This window comes from Leptinotarsa decemlineata, unplaced genomic scaffold (assembly GCF_025532065.1).
Source record: "Leptinotarsa decemlineata unplaced genomic scaffold, Ldec_3_MD MMD2_P_RNA_scaffold_9, whole genome shotgun sequence".
Lineage (NCBI taxonomy): Eukaryota > Metazoa > Arthropoda > Insecta > Coleoptera > Chrysomelidae > Leptinotarsa > Leptinotarsa decemlineata.
This window is the reverse complement of record NW_027412536.1, coordinates 2,682,594-2,703,713: the sequence shown is the minus strand read 5'-3', so window position 1 is coordinate 2,703,713 and position 21,120 is coordinate 2,682,594. Positions and strand designations below refer to the sequence as shown.

The 21,120-nt window shown below is 34.4% G+C and overlaps 2 protein-coding genes across 5 annotated transcripts in view; both read right to left on the bottom strand.

Moving 5' to 3' along the window:
* Window positions 1-21,120, bottom strand: part of LOC111511520 (uncharacterized) — a 108,163-nt gene that overhangs the window by 18,627 nt on the left and 68,416 nt on the right. For 3 of the 4 annotated variants that reach the window (XM_074170416.1, XM_074170415.1, XM_074170413.1), the window contains exons 6-12: window positions 12,992-13,123; window positions 12,549-12,728; window positions 11,776-12,079; window positions 10,911-11,722; window positions 10,743-10,854; window positions 5,999-6,198; window positions 2,866-2,974 (exon numbers count right to left, since the gene is read on the bottom strand). In XM_074170416.1, coding sequence (XP_074026517.1) covers window positions 2,866-2,974; window positions 5,999-6,198; window positions 10,743-10,854; window positions 10,911-11,722; window positions 11,776-12,079; window positions 12,549-12,728; window positions 12,992-13,123 — 1,849 coding nt within the window. The remainder of the gene's footprint in view (window positions 1-2,865; window positions 2,975-5,998; window positions 6,199-10,742; window positions 10,855-10,910; window positions 11,723-11,775; window positions 12,080-12,548; window positions 12,729-12,991; window positions 13,124-21,120) is intronic. The other variant, XM_074170414.1, reaches the window with a different exon arrangement.
* On the bottom strand, window positions 101-2,858 carry LOC141480446 (arginine kinase Lit v 2.0101-like). The gene has a single exon (XM_074170417.1). It carries the CDS (start codon window positions 1,645-1,647, stop codon window positions 370-372), a length of 1,278 nt encoding a protein of 425 aa, XP_074026518.1. The 5' UTR covers window positions 1,648-2,858; the 3' UTR covers window positions 101-369.

Genomic DNA, 21,120 nt, shown 5'->3' with positions numbered 1-21,120 from the left:
GAAACCAAAAATATTTCTTTCATCTAATGTGAATCACAGAGGAATCTATAAATGTGTATCAGAATACTGCCGTGACACAAGTTTTCATCAAAGCGCTTCACAAAAATCACAATAAAGTTCAAGACAGTTGCGTTGTTGGAGGTGCATCGAAAAACACTGTACAAACAAGACTATCTGTTGCTGAAAAAGTACATAAAGAATGTGAACAACAGTTTTGTATTTTACTGATACTGACCTATAAGACTCCATCCTTTAAAGTGTTGATTGTGTACAAAAAGGTAAAAATAAAGTGAACATTTTTGGCACCATATACAAGTTTGCTTACGATTATCCATGCCTATATTTACAGAGATTACTAACAGTGATATTTCAGGCACTCTGGGCCAGTTTCTTTTTTTTGAAGATATTCAAAAAAATTGCGGCAATATGTAAAGAATTCGACATGGCTAAATCTTTCTCGAGCTGTATGATGTTAGCAACAGCAGTAGTGATATCTTCAAAACATTGCTGTTCAGTTATTCCTAAACATTGCTGATTGCCAAGTTTCACCACGTCAGTTGTGTTAGTACTTCTAGAATGAGTTAAACCTCTCACAGCACATAGATGTTTTAAATTATCAGGTTCTTTAATCAGATATGGTAATCTCATAGTTAGCTTGAATTGTAGGGTGTTTCCTACAGCCGACGGTCTGGACGAGAGATATCCTAATTTTTCATCGAAAATGAATTTCATATTTTGGTCCAAAACCACCATCAGCCTAGATATTCTTGAGAAAATTTGTCCGATTGCTCCTGGGTGATTTTTATCGCTACAAGTCACTATTCTCAAATGGTCTAAGACATTGACCCATACGGCAAGGTTTGCTCCATTACTAATGAACACTCCTCTACCATAGGGCCAATGAGAGCCGTGTAATCTTTCAGAATCGGGTATATTCCATAAAGGAATCAGCAATCCATTATTAGATAGTAACAGTTTTGCTTCTGATGGATCTTCGAGTACTTCGTTCATGGTGTAATATGTACCACTACCCTTCTCCTCTATTTCGAGTTCAGACGTGAGAGGATAGAGAGCCTTCGCCACTTCTTTACCAAGTAATACAGAGGTGATGATACGCTCCACCAACTCAAGTTGGCCGTGGTTAAGTGATTTTGGTAGTTCGAAATCTGCAAGATTTCTAGTGGTATTCAGGGTTCCAGAGAGTACATATTTCCTTTGAGGGTCCAAGTCAATTTCTGATACCAAATATCTGTCACCTTCCATGAATTTTGTTACAGGATGTAGAAGTTCTTGATTGATATCAATATAGTTGTAGTCTTTTATTATAGGGTCCAAAAATTCTCGAAAAACTGTATATGCGTAAATATCTGGTGCTACTATTCCCAGTGGATAATCCTGTTCCAGGGCATCTCGGAAACCAACCTCTTTAGGTAATTTTTTTACACTCGGCCATATAATGTCATACAAATTATGGTCTAGCTTGGTTACTCTGAACTTGACTGTATCAAAAATATGTCGTCTAATATGTTTACCCAAAAATGAATTGCAGTAGGTTGAAGAACTGAGAGTGACTGCGGATGAAGATGAAACTGTTGAACTTCTACGACCATGCAGAACATTGTAACAACGTTCAAGGACAGATATCATATCTTCGTCATCTAGATCTTTTCGGGCGGAAGCGATGTCGTTCGGTACTAGATTTCAAATATAAATTGCTAAATAAAGCTCATGAAAGTAAATTATAGAATATTTTCAAAATCAAAAACAATGGATTTTCAAGGATTACCAGTCGGATATAATAAAAAAAAAATTATTTTCAAAAATATGTTCCGATGTGCAAGTACTTTATAAAATTCTTACTTGACAAAAATGATTCTGTAATGAATGTATTTAAAAATCACACTCCCAAGCCCACACTCTCAATTACTGACGAAGTATTATGAAGAATTAAATTTAATTTCTCTTGAAAAGTATATTTACATGTTTGGGAAATTCATGGTGTGGTAGGAAAAATGAAAAAACATAAAGAAAATTATGAACAAATTTCTGCAAGGCATTTCAAATGTTCAACTAATAATAATTTTCAAAATTATAGGTGAAACAATCACTACCTAGTTTAGACATTAATGATATATGACATTGTGAAAGTGAATGTTTACTTTGTTAGATATGAATATATTAGTGTTTGGAAATTAATCAATATTATCTCGTGATAATAGTGATTTAACGAGTAAAATGGTCTTCGAGAATATGGTCACAGTTCTTTCGTGTGGAAAAAGTGTTTACTTTGAATTCATTCTACCACAGATTGTTTCTTTCAGTCTATAATCAAAATTTTGAATTTGGGGCAGAACACTCCAAAAAAACATTGTGTTTAATATCAACTTTTGAAGAGAAATGAATTTTGTCTGACCGAACAAAGAAATGAACTAACGCAGATGAAAAATTCGGTTCAATGAATAATTTGAATTTTATACCATTTTATTTTACTTTATTATATTATTTTACCATTCATTATACCATTTTCCTTATACTTCATATAATATCTTGTAGTCAACTGATTTTGAATTGTTAACTTGTTGAATAGAGATATTGGATGAGTTTCCATTAAATTTCAATGAAGTCATGAACTTAATTGGTACAAGTTTTAATTAAGCAATAAGTTATAGTTGAACAAAACGAAATTATTCAGTTTGTATATAGAAGATGAAAATTTGCCCAATTTAATATCTTTCACAAAATTTTATCCTGGCTTTCCAAAATCCGTTAATGTGTCTTCTTATATGATAATCTTTATCAACTTAAACCAATAATTAAGCCACTAACATGAACAAAAAAATTAAGATATGAAAAATATTTACTTACCTTTATCTTCAAAAAATTCCTTTGTATCTTCTACTCCAAATTCCTTCAATAGACTTCTGTGAGAGAATTCTTCTTGATTTTTTCTGTAGTAATCTGGTTTATGACCAAACTATAACAAATTAAAGTTCGTATACAATTTTTGGATTTATAGAAGTGCACTCTCTATCTCAATTTTTTCATTTTCAGAGAACATTTTGTTTGTGCTATTCCCTAAAGAGAAAATTAAGAACTGAAATAACACCTATGTACTATTATTAAAAAAGTGTGAATGATACTCCATTTAATTTTTGGAACACGTCATGATGATTATTGAATTTATATTTTCATTTCAGATATAATTATTTAAGTAGGCAGAGATCAACTCAGTTTAATGACTGTCGAGAAGAGATAGTTAGCCAAGGACATAAATAGTTCTAATATGAATTCAAACCAACGTTTATATACACCTCTCCCAACGTTTATATACAATAATATGACAAATGTCTGCTAGAAAAATCATTTTCTTAGATAACACTACGACAAATACTGGTTTATATCTGACGAAGGAAAATCTGGCAGGTGTTTCAAGTTAGTCCAGCGGCAGGACCTCGATGAAATCAATTGGGAGATCATCTGCAGTCGATCAGTCTGGTAATCAACTGATTTCATGGACACTCCACCGCTTGTAATGACTCTTCATCTGAGACTGGTATTGTTTCAAACTAAATTGACGTAATAAGAGTTCCATCTCGTGAACAGAGCCCCAAAGAGGTTCTTCGAAGTATTCATTTGGTTAAAATATGTATCTCTCCTCGACATAGACATCGGTCAAATTTTATTTCTGTTTAGAATTTTATTACCGGGGTACGCAAGTTTCGTATAGACGTTGAGGCGTCGAGTACCAGATGGAACGACCATCTTGATTAGATCTGGGTCGTTGAAATGTACCCAAGATTCATTTACAGAAACAATACGACTTAAGTTTGCATATTTTACGAACATATCCTCATGGCCAAATCAATGTGTATGATGTATACGTTCATATGAAATATTCAGAAATTAGCCTTCTTGATCAATCTTCATCTTTAATGAAACATCATTTCTTTTGTTGCTTGCAATTCAATTTTCCACGATTGCATACGCAAGATTCATTTACAGTAACAACACGACTTAATTTTGAATATTTTGCAAACATATTCTCTTGTCAAAATCGATGTGTATGATGGATACGTTCATATGGAATATTCAGAAATTTGTCTTCTTGATCAGTCTTCATCTTCAATGAAAAATCATTTCTTTTGAAGCTTGCAATTCAGGTTTCCACGATTGCATACCAAGGATATTATCGTCAAGTGTATTGAGCATATCTTCATAAACATGAATGTAAGATGCGAATAGTGGAAATGTTTACTCAAAAATTACCTACTATGTACGGAACAATTATGTGATATTGTAATGAGTATGTTTGCTTCAAATTTTTTATTGATGACCCAACCTTCGATAAATGAGAATTTTTCAAAATTTGAATCTATAATTTAGCCAATGATGATGTCTGTAGTAGATCAAAAGAGTGATGTCTGATATTGTATTATGGATACAATGCTTTTTAGCACTATACGAGTTACTAAGAAACAGAGAAAAACAGTGTATTTCAATTGTCAGTGGTGAAGAAAGCTCACGTTTCTCTACCATTTTCTCTTACGATTCTTTGAAATTTAAAATCAGTAAATATTATATTTAGACTATCACATATATTAATATTCATTTGAATAATATTTCACAGAATTTTGGATTTATATGTTTTCACTTCTTGGATATATGTATATGTTTTCACTTCTGGTTTAGATATGTAGATGACATATTAGTAGGCTTCGATGGTTCAACTAGACAAATATCTCATTACTTAAAATTCCTTAATAGTCTACACGATAAGATCAAATTCACCGTAGATATAGAAGAGAACAATGAGATAAATTTTTCAGATCTGATAATATCCGAAAACAATGATAAACTCGACTTTAACATTTTCCGAAAAAACACATTCACAGATTGCACAATACCTTTTGACTCTTTTAACCCAATTTCACAGAAATTGTCTGCATTCAGGTCAATGATATATAGGGCTTTCACAATACCCCTTTCTGATCAAAACCTCCGAAGTGAAATCGCAATCATTAAACAAATAGCAGTTAATAACAAAATACCTACCACTCTAGTTAATAACATAATAATGAAATATCAACAAAAATCAATAATGAAAGAACTATACTCAATTTCCACAAGACCAGAACACAAATATGTTAGTATCAATTATGCTGGTAGAATCTCCGGGAATATTAAAAATTATCTCTCAAAATTCAATTTACAAACATCCTACACATCCAACGGAAATTTAGGAAACATATTATTTAATGCCAAACCTAAATTAGAGAATGGGAAGAGATCTGGTATATATCGAATAGAATGTGGTGAATGCCCCGCCATATATACAGGCCAAACTGGGAGAAATTTTGATACAAGGTACCACGAACATGTCATTTCGGATAAAAAATCATTAATGTACGATCATCTTCAAAATACGAAACATAAAATAGATAAAGATAATTTAAAGATCCTACACACATTCGAAAAAGGGAAAATGATGAATCTGTTGGAATCTATGGAAATAAACAGGTCAAAGAAAAATCCCAATTCTATTGTCCTCAACCAACAACTTGATTTTAATAATAGTCCTCTCCTGAACCTATAATCCAGATCCCGAAACCTACATTATATTGAAACCTTTGTTATGTTCATGGATTTTACAGGTATATGAAACGCAGGTACCGGGTATCAGGTATATCAGGTATATCAAATCATTTATGATAGAATAAGCAACATAGGTATAAATTACTCAGATTTAAATGTAATCAGTCAGTTTTGAAAATGGTGTAATAGCCGAAACCGGTCAACAATAAAGAAATATAGTGGAAAATAGACAAAAGTGTGTATTTGTAGTGTATCTTCAGTGATATATGTTTTCGTATGTGTTTTCGGAAAAAATAGTGAATGTTTTCACCTTCGGGTGATTTCAACTTTCTGTCTCGAAAATTAAAGATACAGAGATTAGCACCCAGTCTGTCTAAGATATTTTCACTTTCTAAATTCGACTCACTTTGTCTTCCAAACGCACGTCAGCTCCCAAGTGAACTAGAAGGTTGTAATAATGGCCGTTATCTCCAAGAACAGCTGCATAATGAAGTGGGGTTCTGTCATTTTCATCCAGTACTTGAACAGTTTCCGGGAATCTACCAGCGAGATATCTCACAATGCTGGTATTTCCGAAAATGACAGAAACATGCAGGGGAGATGCTCCTGAAAAGTAAAGTTATTATATGTTGCAAAATAATCTGGATGAAATAAGTGCGGCTCTACCCATCTACGAAAAGGTTGTTATAGTCTGTCCAGAAATGAGAGAAACTACAGCAGGAGATTGAAAAAACATTGTTTTTTGAAGGCAGTATAAATAGATATTCCTTTGAATTATACCGTCAATAGGCATACTGTACCCATCAATAAGATCGACTTGGATTTTCCATATAGAGAAAATTTTTACATTATTTTCTGTTGGGAGTTTACTTCGGGAGCGCGTTGTTACATAACATGGAAGCTAGTTATTCAGAAACCGTGAAGCGTCCAAAATGGTCAGCATTAAATATAAATAAGAAAACAATTGTTATAACTGTTGATAATTCTTTAAGAATACAATATTTGCCCGAAATAAATAGTGAAGAGGAAGTAGTGCAAAAAATGCGCGACTATGACCGGTGTCAATAGATCGACAATTTTTAGAATTCTTAAGGAACTCAAGGAAACCAATAGCTTTTTGGAGCCTAAAGTATCCACTGGAAGAAAGTGTTTGGTTGTCGATGAAGAAGTCAAGAATTCTATCAGGAGAACTGTAGGTACACTTTCTTTACATAAAAACAAAATACCTACATTGTGAAAAAAAATGAACTATGACCGGTGTCAATAGATCGACAATTTTTAGAATTCTTAAGGAACTCAAGGAAACCAATAGCATTTTGGAGCCTAAAGTATCCACTGGATTAAAGTGTTTGGTTGTCGATGAAGAAGTCAAGAATTCTATTAGGAGAACTGTGGGTACACTTTCTTTACATAAAAAACAAAATACCTACATTGTGAAAAAAAAAATGATAATAATAAGTACCAGGATGATGTCTTCAACACCTCAGTCTACCGCAGTCGCGTGATGGGTATAGGGGTTCCTGACACAAGGTGCAGGGCCTGCCTCGAGGCGCCCGAGACCCTAATGCACTTGCTAACAGCATGTCCAGCATATGCGGTCCCGGCCTATATCCATCGACATAACGCGGCCCTAAGAGTGCTATATTACCATCTACGGCACTCTTACGGTTTTGACCGGTATTGCCCCACGCTCCGGGGGATATTGAACCCGTTGTGGAGAACGAGAATTGCCGAATTCATTGGAACTATTCGTTCCCCACCCTCAGGCTCATACAAGCTAATAAGCCTGATGTAGTCCTTCTCGACCACCAGAGCAAAACAATATTTGTCGTGGAGTTTTGAGCTTCTGGCGAGACAAATATCGTCAGAAAAAAAGAGGAAAGACGGATAGAATATCGAGATTTTTCTCTTCGAACTCCGCAGACTCTATCCAGATCACTCTGTCAAGATGGTTGTTCTGTCATTCTTGGCTCACTGCGCTTGCTCAGGGCACATGATTCTCGGACCCAATGATCACTTACCCCACGGTGTGGGGAGTGGTCATTGGTAGATAATGCTGGCCCGCCCTCCTGAATGTATCGGGGCTTCGGGTAATAGGGCCTGACCGGCACACACTACGGTGGAAAAAAATAAATAATAATAATAGGTCTTTATTTTCCACACATACAATACAATTAGTAACAGGGTAGATACACATTTGGGAGATCGCCGGAGATTATATGGTATCATATACTATAGTGCATGATATCTCTGTTATTAACCTCAAGCGGTAGCTGGCCAGTCCACCGGACATTCCATATATACAAGTTACTTAGAATACAAGTTACATATACAAGTTACTCAGAAAAAAATAAAAAATAGTAAGAAGAAAAAAAAACTTACAACATTAACATAAGTCACTAGCGTTAGTTTTATTGATCCACTTAATGTGTTATCTCGAATTACATATGAGGTTGTGCAAACAATAAGAGATTCTTGATTTTTTTTAATTATTCGATATTCAGACTCTTCATATTAGCTGGAATGGAATTATAGATAAGTGAAACTTGATACAAAAAGACCGTCTAAATATGTCAGTTCGATGAGAGGGTGGAGTAACAGTTCCTTTGTACCTAATGTTGATGGACATCTCGGAATGAGATTTTACGCAGTAGATAAGGGGGAGTTTTATTCGCAATTACTTTATGGTATATATGGTATATATATATAGTGAAGCTTGCGCCTATTCTGCATGTTCAGCCACTTAAGCTCATTCAGTTTATGATATTTGTGATGTTCTTAGACATGAGTTCTGGATAATTTGTATTCGTTGTTTGTCTTGCCTTCGCGGTCTAAACATGGCCCATAAACCGATGAGCAGTAGTTGAACCTTGAAAGCATCAATGAATCACAAAGTATCGCTTTCACATTCCTGCTCAATTAATGTCGATTACCATATATAAGTTTCAAATTCATGAATGCTAAACAACGATTATTTTTCACATGTGTTTTAAATCGTAAATCATCGTCGAAGATCAGTCCTAAGTTTCTTGCTGTTTCAACAGGTGTTATATCAGTATTTGCTACGTTTAATAGTTATGATGATTATTGCTATCACTAGTAAAACTAGATTTAACTTGCCTTATAACACTTTGTAAACATTATTTTCTTTGTTACATACAGATTGACGAAATTAAACGAGAGCCCAAAAACTAAACATTCGTGAGCCAACATCAGAATGCGTTGTTTTGACCCGTCATGCTACCGTCAGTGACATTAGGCTAAATTGTCCTCAAATGACAAAGCTGGGACAGTAAAGGTAATGATAGCTCCTTTTACGAATATATCTATAGCATCGACGGAAGACTCGGTCAATGAATATCAAAGATGAACGAGGTCTTCATGTTGGTCCTTTGCAAAGCCAAGCTTCGGCTCGGCCACCAAACGAGATTTAGCAACTGTTTTCACTGAAAGGCACCTAGAGTCCGATAAAAAAATCGTGATTCATCAACAGATAGCGATGTTTCAACCCACCACGACTGCGTTGTTTGAACTCAAGGAACAAGCCTGAGAAAGTAAAAGTGATGACATCATTCCTGATGAAAACACCATCCACAAATATCAAAGCTGAACAAACCCTCCCCCCACATTGATTTACGAAAAAGGTCGTCATTCTATTGTGAAATGGATTTTTGGGTCGAGTGAGTTCAGATATGAAAGTAATTTCTTTAGTTGTTATTCACCGTGTTGCCATACTAAGAATGTGTTATTAAAGTCCCATAGCCAACAATATGGTTGTAGGGTATTTTGCTCTGAAGCAAATCGTTCGAATTTTTCAACTGAAGTTTACGTCCTCAGGACTCAACAAGCTACCCTTTGCAATGACATTCATTTATTTTCTATGAAGAAAAGGATAGCACCTCAATCTGTCTTAGAGCGAGCGGCCGTTGGCGACGTTACATTGATAACATGTTCGTGGTATGGCAGCATCTGGACTTCCTCTATCCAAAAATCCAATTAACAATGGAACGGAAAACTCTTGAATGTATTAGTGATCAGACGTAAAGATTGAACATTTTGAACATTGGGTCATAGATTGTATAGGTTACCAACACACATAGACAGGTTTCTGAATTAGAACTCCAACCACCAGCCCCGAAGTCGATTCCGAGCGAACAATACGACTCAGAAAAGAGAATGCCAGGGATACTCCAAAAAGGCCTGTCAGATGGCAAAGCTTTCCTGATATATGTGAAGAAAGATATCAAACGGTTCGGAAGAGCGTTAGAGAAACACAATGTAAAATCGATGCTCAGTACAACGAAAACTATCAAGAAGAGTGTGAGATATGTAGCTGTAGATTGGTCTACATTGAAACCACGAAGAGAAGTTTAAGTACTGAACTATCTGAACATAAGAGAAATTGTCGCTTGGGCATACCGACAAATCAGCAGTAGCAAAACAGAAATCTGACCATTCATTTCAACTGATAGGAACGAAGTAACGATCACCACCAACGGAATAATACCCGAGATTCAAACCAATTCTGTAGTACTCATCTGCTTTGACGACAACCAAAACACTTCGCATATTGCCTCATCGCTTTTAATATCGTTTGCCGCCGTCGAAGACGAAACGTCAGGAATAAAAACCCACAGTCAAATTCGAAAAGTAGTTTTGATAGGCATAAAACCTGCAGCCACGCCAACAAAGCCGGATAATATATTTGACACAGAAATAATCCAACTTGAGCTAGAAACATTATCTCAAGAAAAATGTCTTGTCGAAGTTGGGTTCAAATCTACTATCGTTGAGTCGTAAATAGGGTGTACTATAACACTTGCGCAAATTCACCGCCTTTGAACTATTATTATGCAGAGAACATATTTGTTTCTTTGAAATCAATAAACTAAAAACCTACTCAACGGACTTCAAAAATTATTTCACTTATAGAACATGAAACTGTATTGTATTCAAATATATGGACATCCTTATGGAGTTGCTCAAGGAATGACAGTCTCTATAAAATTCAATTATTTGGCGAAAGCGCCGGGAGAGTTGTTAGTCTTATTTTTGTTTTTAATTGCAGAAACTATATTTTCTTGCTAAATTTTCTACTTTCATTCAGCTGATATTCGTCGGATATTTATTATTGACTGCTAAAGTCTTACCGTTGGGAGAAATAACATCTTTAGCAATGGCAAACTTGCGTCTATCCAAAGCCGCCTGTAAGTCTCTTAAACTTCCATTTCTAGCAGCCTCATGAATCCTTCGAATTTTTGACTACAACATATATCAAATGTAAGATAATGAGTATTAAACACCAAATTATAATTTACCATATACAACGGAACATTTTCCAAGAAAGATTGTAACTCCGGATTTTCACTAGTTTTACCAACTAGTCTCTCCCCTTCACCATTGAGTACCAATGATGCCAGTAGTTCCATATTTCCGGATTCAACCAGAGATTTAATGTCATCATCGGTATCAGCAGCTATTGTTCCGTTGAGCCCTTCATTGTTCATGGCTTCATCTTCCTCATGGACGATTCCTTCTATAACTTTCTCATCATCCACAATTGGTCCAGAACCATTAGTTTCTAATTCCTCACTGCCAGGGCGAGTACTTGGGTTTGTAAGACTTGTCGGACGACTTTTGCCCGCACTTTCGCTTATTGATCTAGATTGACTAATATGCTGGCTATTTGGGCGACTTTTCTCCAAATTCTTACTCGTAGGGCGAGACTTTACGTCTTCCTGGGTATTTGGGCGTGTGACGGAATTTATTTGGCTGTTAGGCCTGGACTTTTTTGGAGAACGAGGTATTTCATCAGCATCATTTTCTGCTTCGATTCGATTGTCAATTTTTTCGTCTTCTCTGTTATCTTCTTCTCCATCATTATTGTTATCGTTCAGTTCTTCGGGAGTTGTAGTATTTTCTTCTCGAGCATCTTGGGAAATCTTATTGGCAATATTATCAGTCAAATTTTCATCCTCATTTTCGTCTTCTGTTCTTCCACTCAAATCATTAGTTTCTCTTTGACTTTCTAACACATTCTCTTCTTCTTTTTCATGTGAATTTTCATTTTCATTAGAAGACACGATAAGTTTCTCTTCCTCCTTCTCTTCTCCGTGTTCTACAAAGTAACCTGAGATTATTGAGTGATAATAATAAAATATTCAATATTCGAATGCATCTTACCGTTTTCATTGGTCTCATTATGAATACCCCCCTCATGATTTTCTTCCTCAGTTCCTTTCATTTCTATGTTTTCAGAACTCTCCTTATTTTCATTATCATCTGTTCCATTTAAGAGATTTTTTCCCATTTTCTTCAATCCATTCCTCAATCCGTTCATCGAAGCTGCTGAAGACGTGAGCATTGTCCAATCGAAATTAGTTGCAAAGGACTCTTTTGCGGATCTGGGACACTCTGGGACAACGTTCAATAATTTTGAATCCATTTCAGAGTTTCTTGTTTTGTAATAGGCAGCAGTTTTTTGTTTCTGTGGAAGGAATAAATCAATGTTAATTGATAATGATGATCGAACTGAGAGAATCACTTAAGATCTCCAAAATTATACCAGCAAACACTGTTTCTTTAGATTTTCAAACAAAATGTTATTTTATTTATTAAATGTAGAAACAAATCTGTAATATTCAAAACAAGCACTTTTCTCAGTCACCAGAAATATAATAATCTTCTCGAAGTGCCTTTCATCAACCAAGTTGGCGTCATCTTCTCCTGAAGATGCCAACTTGATTGACGATACATTGAATGATTTCAGAAATATTTTGTACTTGAATCAGTTTTATCGTTTTCTTATCGACTTCTAAATCATTTTTATAGTTTTCTTTTCAATTTTAAATGTTCCACCAATCCAACTGTTTCGAAGATTCATTCTTGTTGAAATGAAAGGCAAAGACAATCAATGAAGGAAAATTGTTGAGATTAATTTCAGTTGAAGTACTTACATTATCCAGAGCTGATTCATCAGCACCATGCTGAATGAGAAATTTCGTCATTGTACCATCGTCCTTCACTAAGGCAGCATAGTGAAGGGGAGTTCTGCCATCGTTATCACAGGAATTGATACATTCGGGGTATTCTTGCAATATGAACTCTGCTATTTTCTTTTTGTCTAGACCCACAGCCTAAATGTAAATAATGTTATCAGTTAGTATGACACATGTTAAGTTATTTGTTATCAGTTATCTGAGTTTGTTATCAGTTTGTTGAGATGGAACATTTTGAAATGATCATTTCAAAACATAAATTTTTACTTGCCATAACAATGGTGATGATGGTTACCATAATAAATGAGAAAAAAAATTTTATTGAAAAAAAAATTTAAAATTTACATCAAATTTTTTACAGTTTCATGATTTCATACGTCATTCTTTTCATCGAATCTTACCTTATGCAAGGGTGTTAACCCATTGGAATCTTTTCCAGAAAGAACAATTGGTGGAACTGGAGGCGACAGATGATTTTTTAGACTTTCCAAATCATCATTCTGAACGTCAGTATGAATATCTTTTATAAGTCCCTGTTAACAAAGTTTAAATGAATAATACTATTCGGAGAATGAATAGAATGCATTGTAAAGTAACGAAAGTTCCCTGAAAATGATTCGAAGAGCTTTTTCGAATTTGATGAAAATGAATGAAAGTATTTTGCATTATAAAAAATCAATTAATCTACTCAGGATGGTTTAAGATAAGTTATTGATATCAATATGCGTCTGTACATGGAATTCATTCGTGAAAAGTTATTATTGGAATCTTTATTGATAGAACCCAAACAATGATTTTCGGAATTTTAAACTGTTAACTGTTATGTTCATCTATGCATTTGTGCGAGATAATCCTTGAAACGGATTAACTGATTTGGGTAAGGTTCAAAAATATAAAAAGTTATGTCAATTTAAATATTTACATCAAACAATCGTTCGAAAGAAATATAAAACTACTTTTTATTTGATTTGTCTGGTACTTTGAATTACTATATTTATAGTTTGTGAAACGATTTTCTTATGAATTGAAAATAAGACAAATATATGAGAACTTTTTGCTGTTAGAAATTCTGGAAAAACCTTTAAACTGAAGTCCACATGATTGAAATCGCGGGCAAGAGCTTGTTCGTAGAATATATCTAATTCGAGAATAATAACTCAACAGCTAGCACGGGTTGGAAGAGATATACCTATGATGATTCGTAGGTTCTACACAATATAAAATCGTATTTATTGTAATTCCAGAAACTATGATATGCACTGATCTTTTAGAAATCTCATTAGAATAACAAAACAAAAAAAAAACGTTTTACCAATAATGGGATTTGACTCTGATGACTGTTCAAGCATGAAAAATATATTTTTTTTCACGGTAAAAAAAGAAATATTCATGATACTCATCAATAAAATGCTGATGTTTTGAAAAAAAATCTATAACCGAATATGTGGATGTTATTTCGTCTACTGTTTTGAAAAATAAAAGGTAATGGAATTGAAGACATTCTCAAAAATCATCGTTGGCGAGAGCCAATCTAAATAATTAATCATTTCATGTGATGTAACTTGTTGATAATGTTTACAAAACCGTGACACGTGTTTTACTGTGAAATAAAAGTTTTTAGCGTATTCAGCAGTGAACACGTATAGAAAAACACGTGTTGCGGTTTTGTAAGCTGTTAACTTAAAATATCATATATATATATATATATATATATATATATATATATATATATATATATATATATATATATATATATATGCAATGGTGCAATGATTTGCAGGAAAAATACAAAAATACGTAAACCGTAGTATACAGGGGAACATATTTTGACATATTCACATTTGATGTTACTTCCCCTATCGCACTCCCAGAGCAAGTCACCAATTTTTTTCAAATGGATCACCCTATATTGTTCGCATTATCAGATGCTCCTTGATGAGCAGATTTCAACAAAGCATAAAACATATGGTCTGAAACTCATGGTTCGGGAGCTACAAATTATTTGAGTTGAAAACGAGCCACCCTGAATGACTTTTGCACCAATAATTTTCAGAAAAAATAAAAAAAAATATGACTGGAGTTTTTTCCAACACCAAATCGTTATTTTTAACACCTCGACACGTGTTTCGATCACCAAGTGATCATCTTCAAGAGGAACACGTGTCGAAGGTGTTAAAAATAACGATTTGGTGTTGGCAAAAAACTCCAGTAATATTGATTACTACACCAAAGGTTTCAAACAGTGCATCACAAGTACCTCAACAATAGTATACAGGGGGACACATTTTGACATATTCACATTTGATCTAATTTTCCCTATCGCACCCCCAGAGTATGTCACCATTTTCTTTAAATGGATCAATTTTTTTGCATTATCAGATGTTCCATGATGAACAGATTTCAACAAAGTAGAAGACATTATAGTCTGAAGCTCATAGTACTTCATAGGTACTTCAAAAAAGTCTTATTTGCCTAGTTGAGTTTGAATTCGATATTCTCTTCATTTTATATTTGTCTCATTCTACAACGATTACCTACCAGGTGAAGTTACAATTGGTGTTTTTGTTTTTGTGAATTCTTGAGAAGCAATGGTTTATACGCTTCGAGAACGGATTGAAATAGTGAGTTTGTACTACCAGAATGGAAATAGTGCTAGAGCTGCTGCCCGTATGTTCAATAATAATCATCCAAGAAGAAATGTGTGACACAAATACGTTTCGGAATTATTGAACAACTTTATGGAAATTGGATCTGTTGACAATAAAAAGGACAACCATTCAGGAGTTGTCAACGATGAAGCTATTTGTACTGCAGTTTTAGGGCACGTTGGACTAATGGAAAATCCGCAATCTCTCCCTAAGTTATCTCGAGAACCAGGAATTAGTCGTACAAATGTTTTCAGGATCATCCATAAGTACAAATTTCACCCATATAAGATTAGACTAGTTCGTGAATTGAACGAAGATGATTTTGATAGACGTATCGAGTTTCATGAAAGTCTCACTGAACGGATCAACTTCCATCAGAATTTCTTGTATAAAATTTGTTTTTTGGATGAATGTACATTTATTTGAATGAAAAGGTGAATCGGCAAAACTTTTGATATTGGAGTGCTACGAATCGTCATTTATACCGTCGTCAAGTTCATACCCAACGTCCCCAAAAACTGGATGTTTGGGGAGGAATTTTAGGTGACCACATCATAGGACCTTTTTTGTATCGATGATAATTCTACTAGTGATAAATATTTGGATATTTTGGAGAATCGAATAATACCGTGCATCAATAGGGCAATTGAGGAGGATATAAACTTATTCGAAAACGAAATAGTTTTTTAGCAGGATGGTGCATTATGCAGCTTCAGTGCGACAACTTTTGGATGATCATTTTTCTGGTCGCTGGAGAGGCAGAAGAGGTCCGTATCTCACTCCTGTAGATTTATTTCTATGGGGTCATTTGAAGTCTAAAGTGTTTGAGGTAAAATCAACAACATCAGAAAATTTCAGAGAGAATATCATAGAGAATATCAATTTTAGCTTTTGTTGTGTTTTGTGTGAATACTGTTCTTATATCGTGTCTCTTCATAATTCGGCTCACTTCGTCGGTAACTCCATGAATATTAGGAAGAAAAGCTTTTGGGTGGCCCATCTGTTCACCGCACAGTTTGGGATGTGGAGGTACGGATTTGTTGAAGTTGGATGGATTTTTCGATTTGGGATTCGGGATAGTAGTTTTGGCGAAGGACGGATTTGAGTTCGTCTAGTGGTTGAACTCCCTTCTGCTGTAGCAGATCTATTTGCCCATCATTTTCCAAATTCTGCTATAACGACTATTTTCACACACTTAGGTCAAAATCTAACGTTACCTTGTACAACCAGTACGAATGTTATATTGAACACACACTCATTTGAGAATGGACCGATTACTGAAGCTGAAATTCATGCCGCATTGAGATTAATGAAAAATAAAAATTCGAGTGGATCAGATGACATATCAATAGCAATTGTTAAAGAAATATTTGACCTTATTGTATCTCCTTTCATTTATCTAATGAATCAATCCTACATACAAGGCTACTTTCCAGAAGAGTTCAAGAAAGCCTTAGTCATTCCTCTTTTCAAAAAAGGAAATAGAAATCACCTGAATAACTACTGACAAATTTCATTACTTTGTTCTGTTTCAAAATTGTTTCGATGAACCTCCGCATCCAAACAAGCCAGTTCTTGTGGCTTCAGGGGCCTAATTCTGTGGAGCACCCTGCGTGTTCTGATTGTCGTCTCCATTGGTGGTATGGTGCGAGTCTCCTCTCCAGCCGTGCCAACGGGTGGTAGAACTGTCACTTCTACCACTTCGTTAGCAGGCTGGGAAGGAGCTAAATAGCCCTGGCGCCGAAGATAAAACATTGGCGTGAAAAATAAAAATCTGTGGTTGGGATACAAAATTATTAGCACCCGTACTAATATCTGTGGCTGGAAATACCTATTCACTATAGGTTGAACGTGAAATTATTGAGACTATTTGGTGTTTAACATTTTTATAGAGTCTTGAGTAGATTGAGGCGTTGATAATCCTTTTCTCATCAACAATACAGATTAAGGGAAAAATAAAATTGAAAATATTAGACTTACTTTCCAATACCCCATATAGAAATGATATCCGACGATGTGCGTCCATCAAAATCACACAACTTCCATAGTTTCTTGAGAAAATTAACTTGGTGATAACAGTTTTCTTGTTTGAAGGTGATTGAAGGTGAAACAGTTTTCTTGTTATCTAAACAGATTTCGAAAAAGAAATTGTTGAAATTTCTTGTATTCATGAAAATCACACAACTCTTATAGAATTTTGAATAGATCAACACAGTGAAAACCGTTTTTTTGTTACCCATACGGAATTCGAGAATAAAATTGTTGATCAAACTAACTTTTTCAACCCCTTGTGGAATTGAAACCAGATGATGTGCGTGCATAAAAATCGCATAAGTCTTATGGAATCTTGGGTAGATTGACGTAGTGATAACAATTTTCTTGTCACCCGAAGAGATTTCGAAAACAAAAATGTTGAAACAATCAGACTCATTTTTTGAGATTCCTTGTAGAATTGGAACCAGAAGATGTGCGTTCATGAAAACTTCATAACTGTTATAGAATCTTGGGTAGATCGATATAGTGAAAACCGTTTTCTTGTCACCCATACAGATTTCCAGGAAAAAAGATTGAAACAATCAGACTCACTTTTTAAAACACCTTGTAGAATTGGAACTAGAAGATGTGCGTTCATGAAAATTACACAACTGTTATAGAATCTTAGGTAGATCTATATAGTGAAAACTGTTTTCATGTCACCCATACAGTTTTTGAGAAAAAAATTGTTGCAACAATCAGACTCATTTTTTGAGATTCCTTGTAGAATTGGAACCAGAAGATGTGCGTTCATGAAAATTACATAACTGTTATGAAATCTTGGGTAGATCGATTTAGTGAAAACCGTTTTCTTGTCACCCATACAGATTTCGAGAAAAAAATTGTTGCAACAATCAGACTCATTTTTTGAGATTTCTTGTAGAATTGGAACCAGAAGATGTGCGTTCATGAAAATTACACAACTGTTATAAAATCTTAGTTAGATTGATATAGTGTTAACCGTTTTCTTGTCACCCATACAGATTTCAAGGAAAAAATATTGAAACAATCAGACTCACATTTTAAAACACCTTGTAGAATTCTAACTAGAAGATGTGCGTTCATGAAAATTACATAACTGTTATAAAATCTTGGGTAGATCGATAGAGTGAAAACTGTTTCCTTGTCACCCACACAGATTTCCAGGAAAAAATATTGAAACAATCAGACTCACTTTTTAAAACACCTTGTAGAATTGGAACTAGAAGATGTGCGTTCATGAAAATTACACAACTGTTATAGAATCTTAGTTAGATCGATATAGTGAAAACCGTTTCCTTGTCACCCACACAGATTTCCAGGAAAAAATATTGAAACAATAAGACTCACTTTTTAAAACACCTTGTAGAATTTTAACTAGAAGATGTGCGTTCATGAAATTTACACAACTATTATAGAATCTTAGTTGGATCGACATAGTGGAAACTGTTTTTTGTCACCCATACAGATTTCGATGAAAAAATTGTTACAACAAACAGACTCATTTTTTGAGATTCCTTGTAGAATTGGATACAGAAGATGTGCGTCCATGAAAATTACACAACTGTTATAGAATCTTGGGTAGATCGATACAGTGGAAACCGTTTTCTTGTCACACATCTTCTGATTCCAATTCTACAAGGAATCTCAAAAAATGAGTCTGATTGTTGCATAATTTTTTTTATCGAAATCTTCATGAGTGACAAGAAAACATTTTTCACTTTATCGAGCTACCCAATATTCTATAACACTTATGTAGTTTTCATGAACGCACATCTTCTGGTTCCAATTCTACAAGGAATCTCAAAAAATGAGTCTGATTGTTGCAACATTTTTTTTCTCGAAATCTGTATGGGTGACAAAGAAACAGTTTTCACTATATCGATCTACCTGAGATTCTATAACAGTTGTGTGATTTTCATGAACGCACATCTTCTAGTTCCAATTCTACAAGGTGTTTTAAAAAGTGAGTCTGATTGTTTCAATATTTTTTCCTGAAAATCTGTATGGGTGACAAGAAAACGGTTTACACTATATCAATCTAACTAAGATTCTATAATAGTTGTGTAATTTTCATGAACGCACATCTTCTAGTTCCAATTCTACAAGGTGTTTTAAAATGTGAGTCTGATTGTTTCAATATTTTTTCCTGGAAATCTGTATGGGTGACAAGAAAACGGTTTTCACTATATCGATCTACCCAAGATTTCATGACAGTTATGTAATTTTCATGAACGCACACCTTCTGGTTCTAATTCTACAAGGAATCTCAAAAAATTAGTCTGATTGTTGCAACAATTTTATTCTTGAAAACTGTATGGGTGACATGGAAACAGTTTTCACTATATAGATCTACCTGAAATTCTATAACAGTTGTGTAATTTTCATGTACGCACATCTTCTAGTTCCAATTCTACAAGGTGTTTTAAAAAGTTAATCTGATTGTTTCAATATTTTTTCCTGGAAATCTGTATGGGTGACAAGGAAACGGTTTTCACTATATCGATCTACCCAAGATTTCATAACAGTTATGTAATTTTCATCTTCTGGTTCTAATTCTACAAGGAATCTCAAAAAATGAGTCTGATTGTTTCAACATTTTTTTTTAGAAATCTGTTTGGGTGACAAGAAAACTGTTATCACTATGTTGATCTACCCAAGATTCCATAAGACTTATTCGATTTTTATGCACGCCCATCATCTGTATCTAATTCTACAAAGGGTTTAAAAAAGTTAGTCTGATCGTTTAAACAATTTTTTTTCTCAAAATCTGTAGGGGTGACAAGAACACTATTCTCGCTATGTGAATCTCCCCAAGATTTTATAACAGTTCTGTTATTTTCATGAACGCACATCATCTGGTTCTAATTCTACAAGGAATCTCAAAAAATTAGTCTGATTGTTGCAACAATTTTATTCTTGAAAACTGTATGGGTGACATGGAAACAGTTTTCACTATATAGATCTACCTGAAATTCTATAACAGTTGTGTAATTTTCATGTACGCACATCTTCTAGTTCCAATTCTACAAGGTGTTTTAAAAAGTGAGTCTGATTGTTTCAATATTTTTTCCTGGAAATCTGTATGGGTGACAAGGAAACGGTTTTCACTATATCGATCTACCCAAGATTTCATAACAGTTATGTAATTTTCATCTTCTGGTTCTAATTCTACAAGGAATCTCAAAAAATGAGTCTGATCAAGATCCCATAAGACTTATGCGATTTTTATGCACGCACGTCATCTGGTTTCAATTCTACAAGGGGTTGAAAAAGTTAGTTTGATCGTTTCAACAATTTTATTCTCGAATTCCGTATGGGTAACAAAAAAACGGTTTTCACTGTGTTGATCTATTCAAAATTCTATAAGAGTTGTGTGATTTTCATGAATACAAGGAATCTCAAAAAATGAGTCTGATTGTTTCAACGATTTCTTTTTTGAAATCTGTTTAGATAACAAGAAAACTGTTATCACCAAGTTAATCTTCTTAAGAAACAATGGAAGTTGTGTGATTTTGATGGACGCACATCATCGGATATCATTTCTATATGGGGTATTGGAAAGTAAGTCTAATATTTTCAATTTTATTTTTCCCCTAATCTGTATTGTTGATGAGAAAAGGATTATCAACGCCTCAATCTACTCAAGACTCTATAAAAATGTTAAACACCAAATAGTCTCAATAATTCCACGTTCAACCTATAGTGAATAGGTATTTCCAGCCACAGATATTAGTACGGGTGCTAATAATTTTGTATCCCAACCACAGATTTTTATTTTCCTCTACGTCGGCATGTGTGGCCAGAAATCTGTGGATAACTTCACGCCAATAGATAAAACACGTAATCCCTAAGGTTTTGGGCGGAAA

Bases quoted from the DNA above. Each gene is read 5' to 3' on its own strand.
- LOC141480446 (XM_074170417.1), bottom strand. From the start codon at position 1,647: ATGATATCTGTCCTTGAACGTTGTTACAATGTTCTGCATGGTCGTAGA.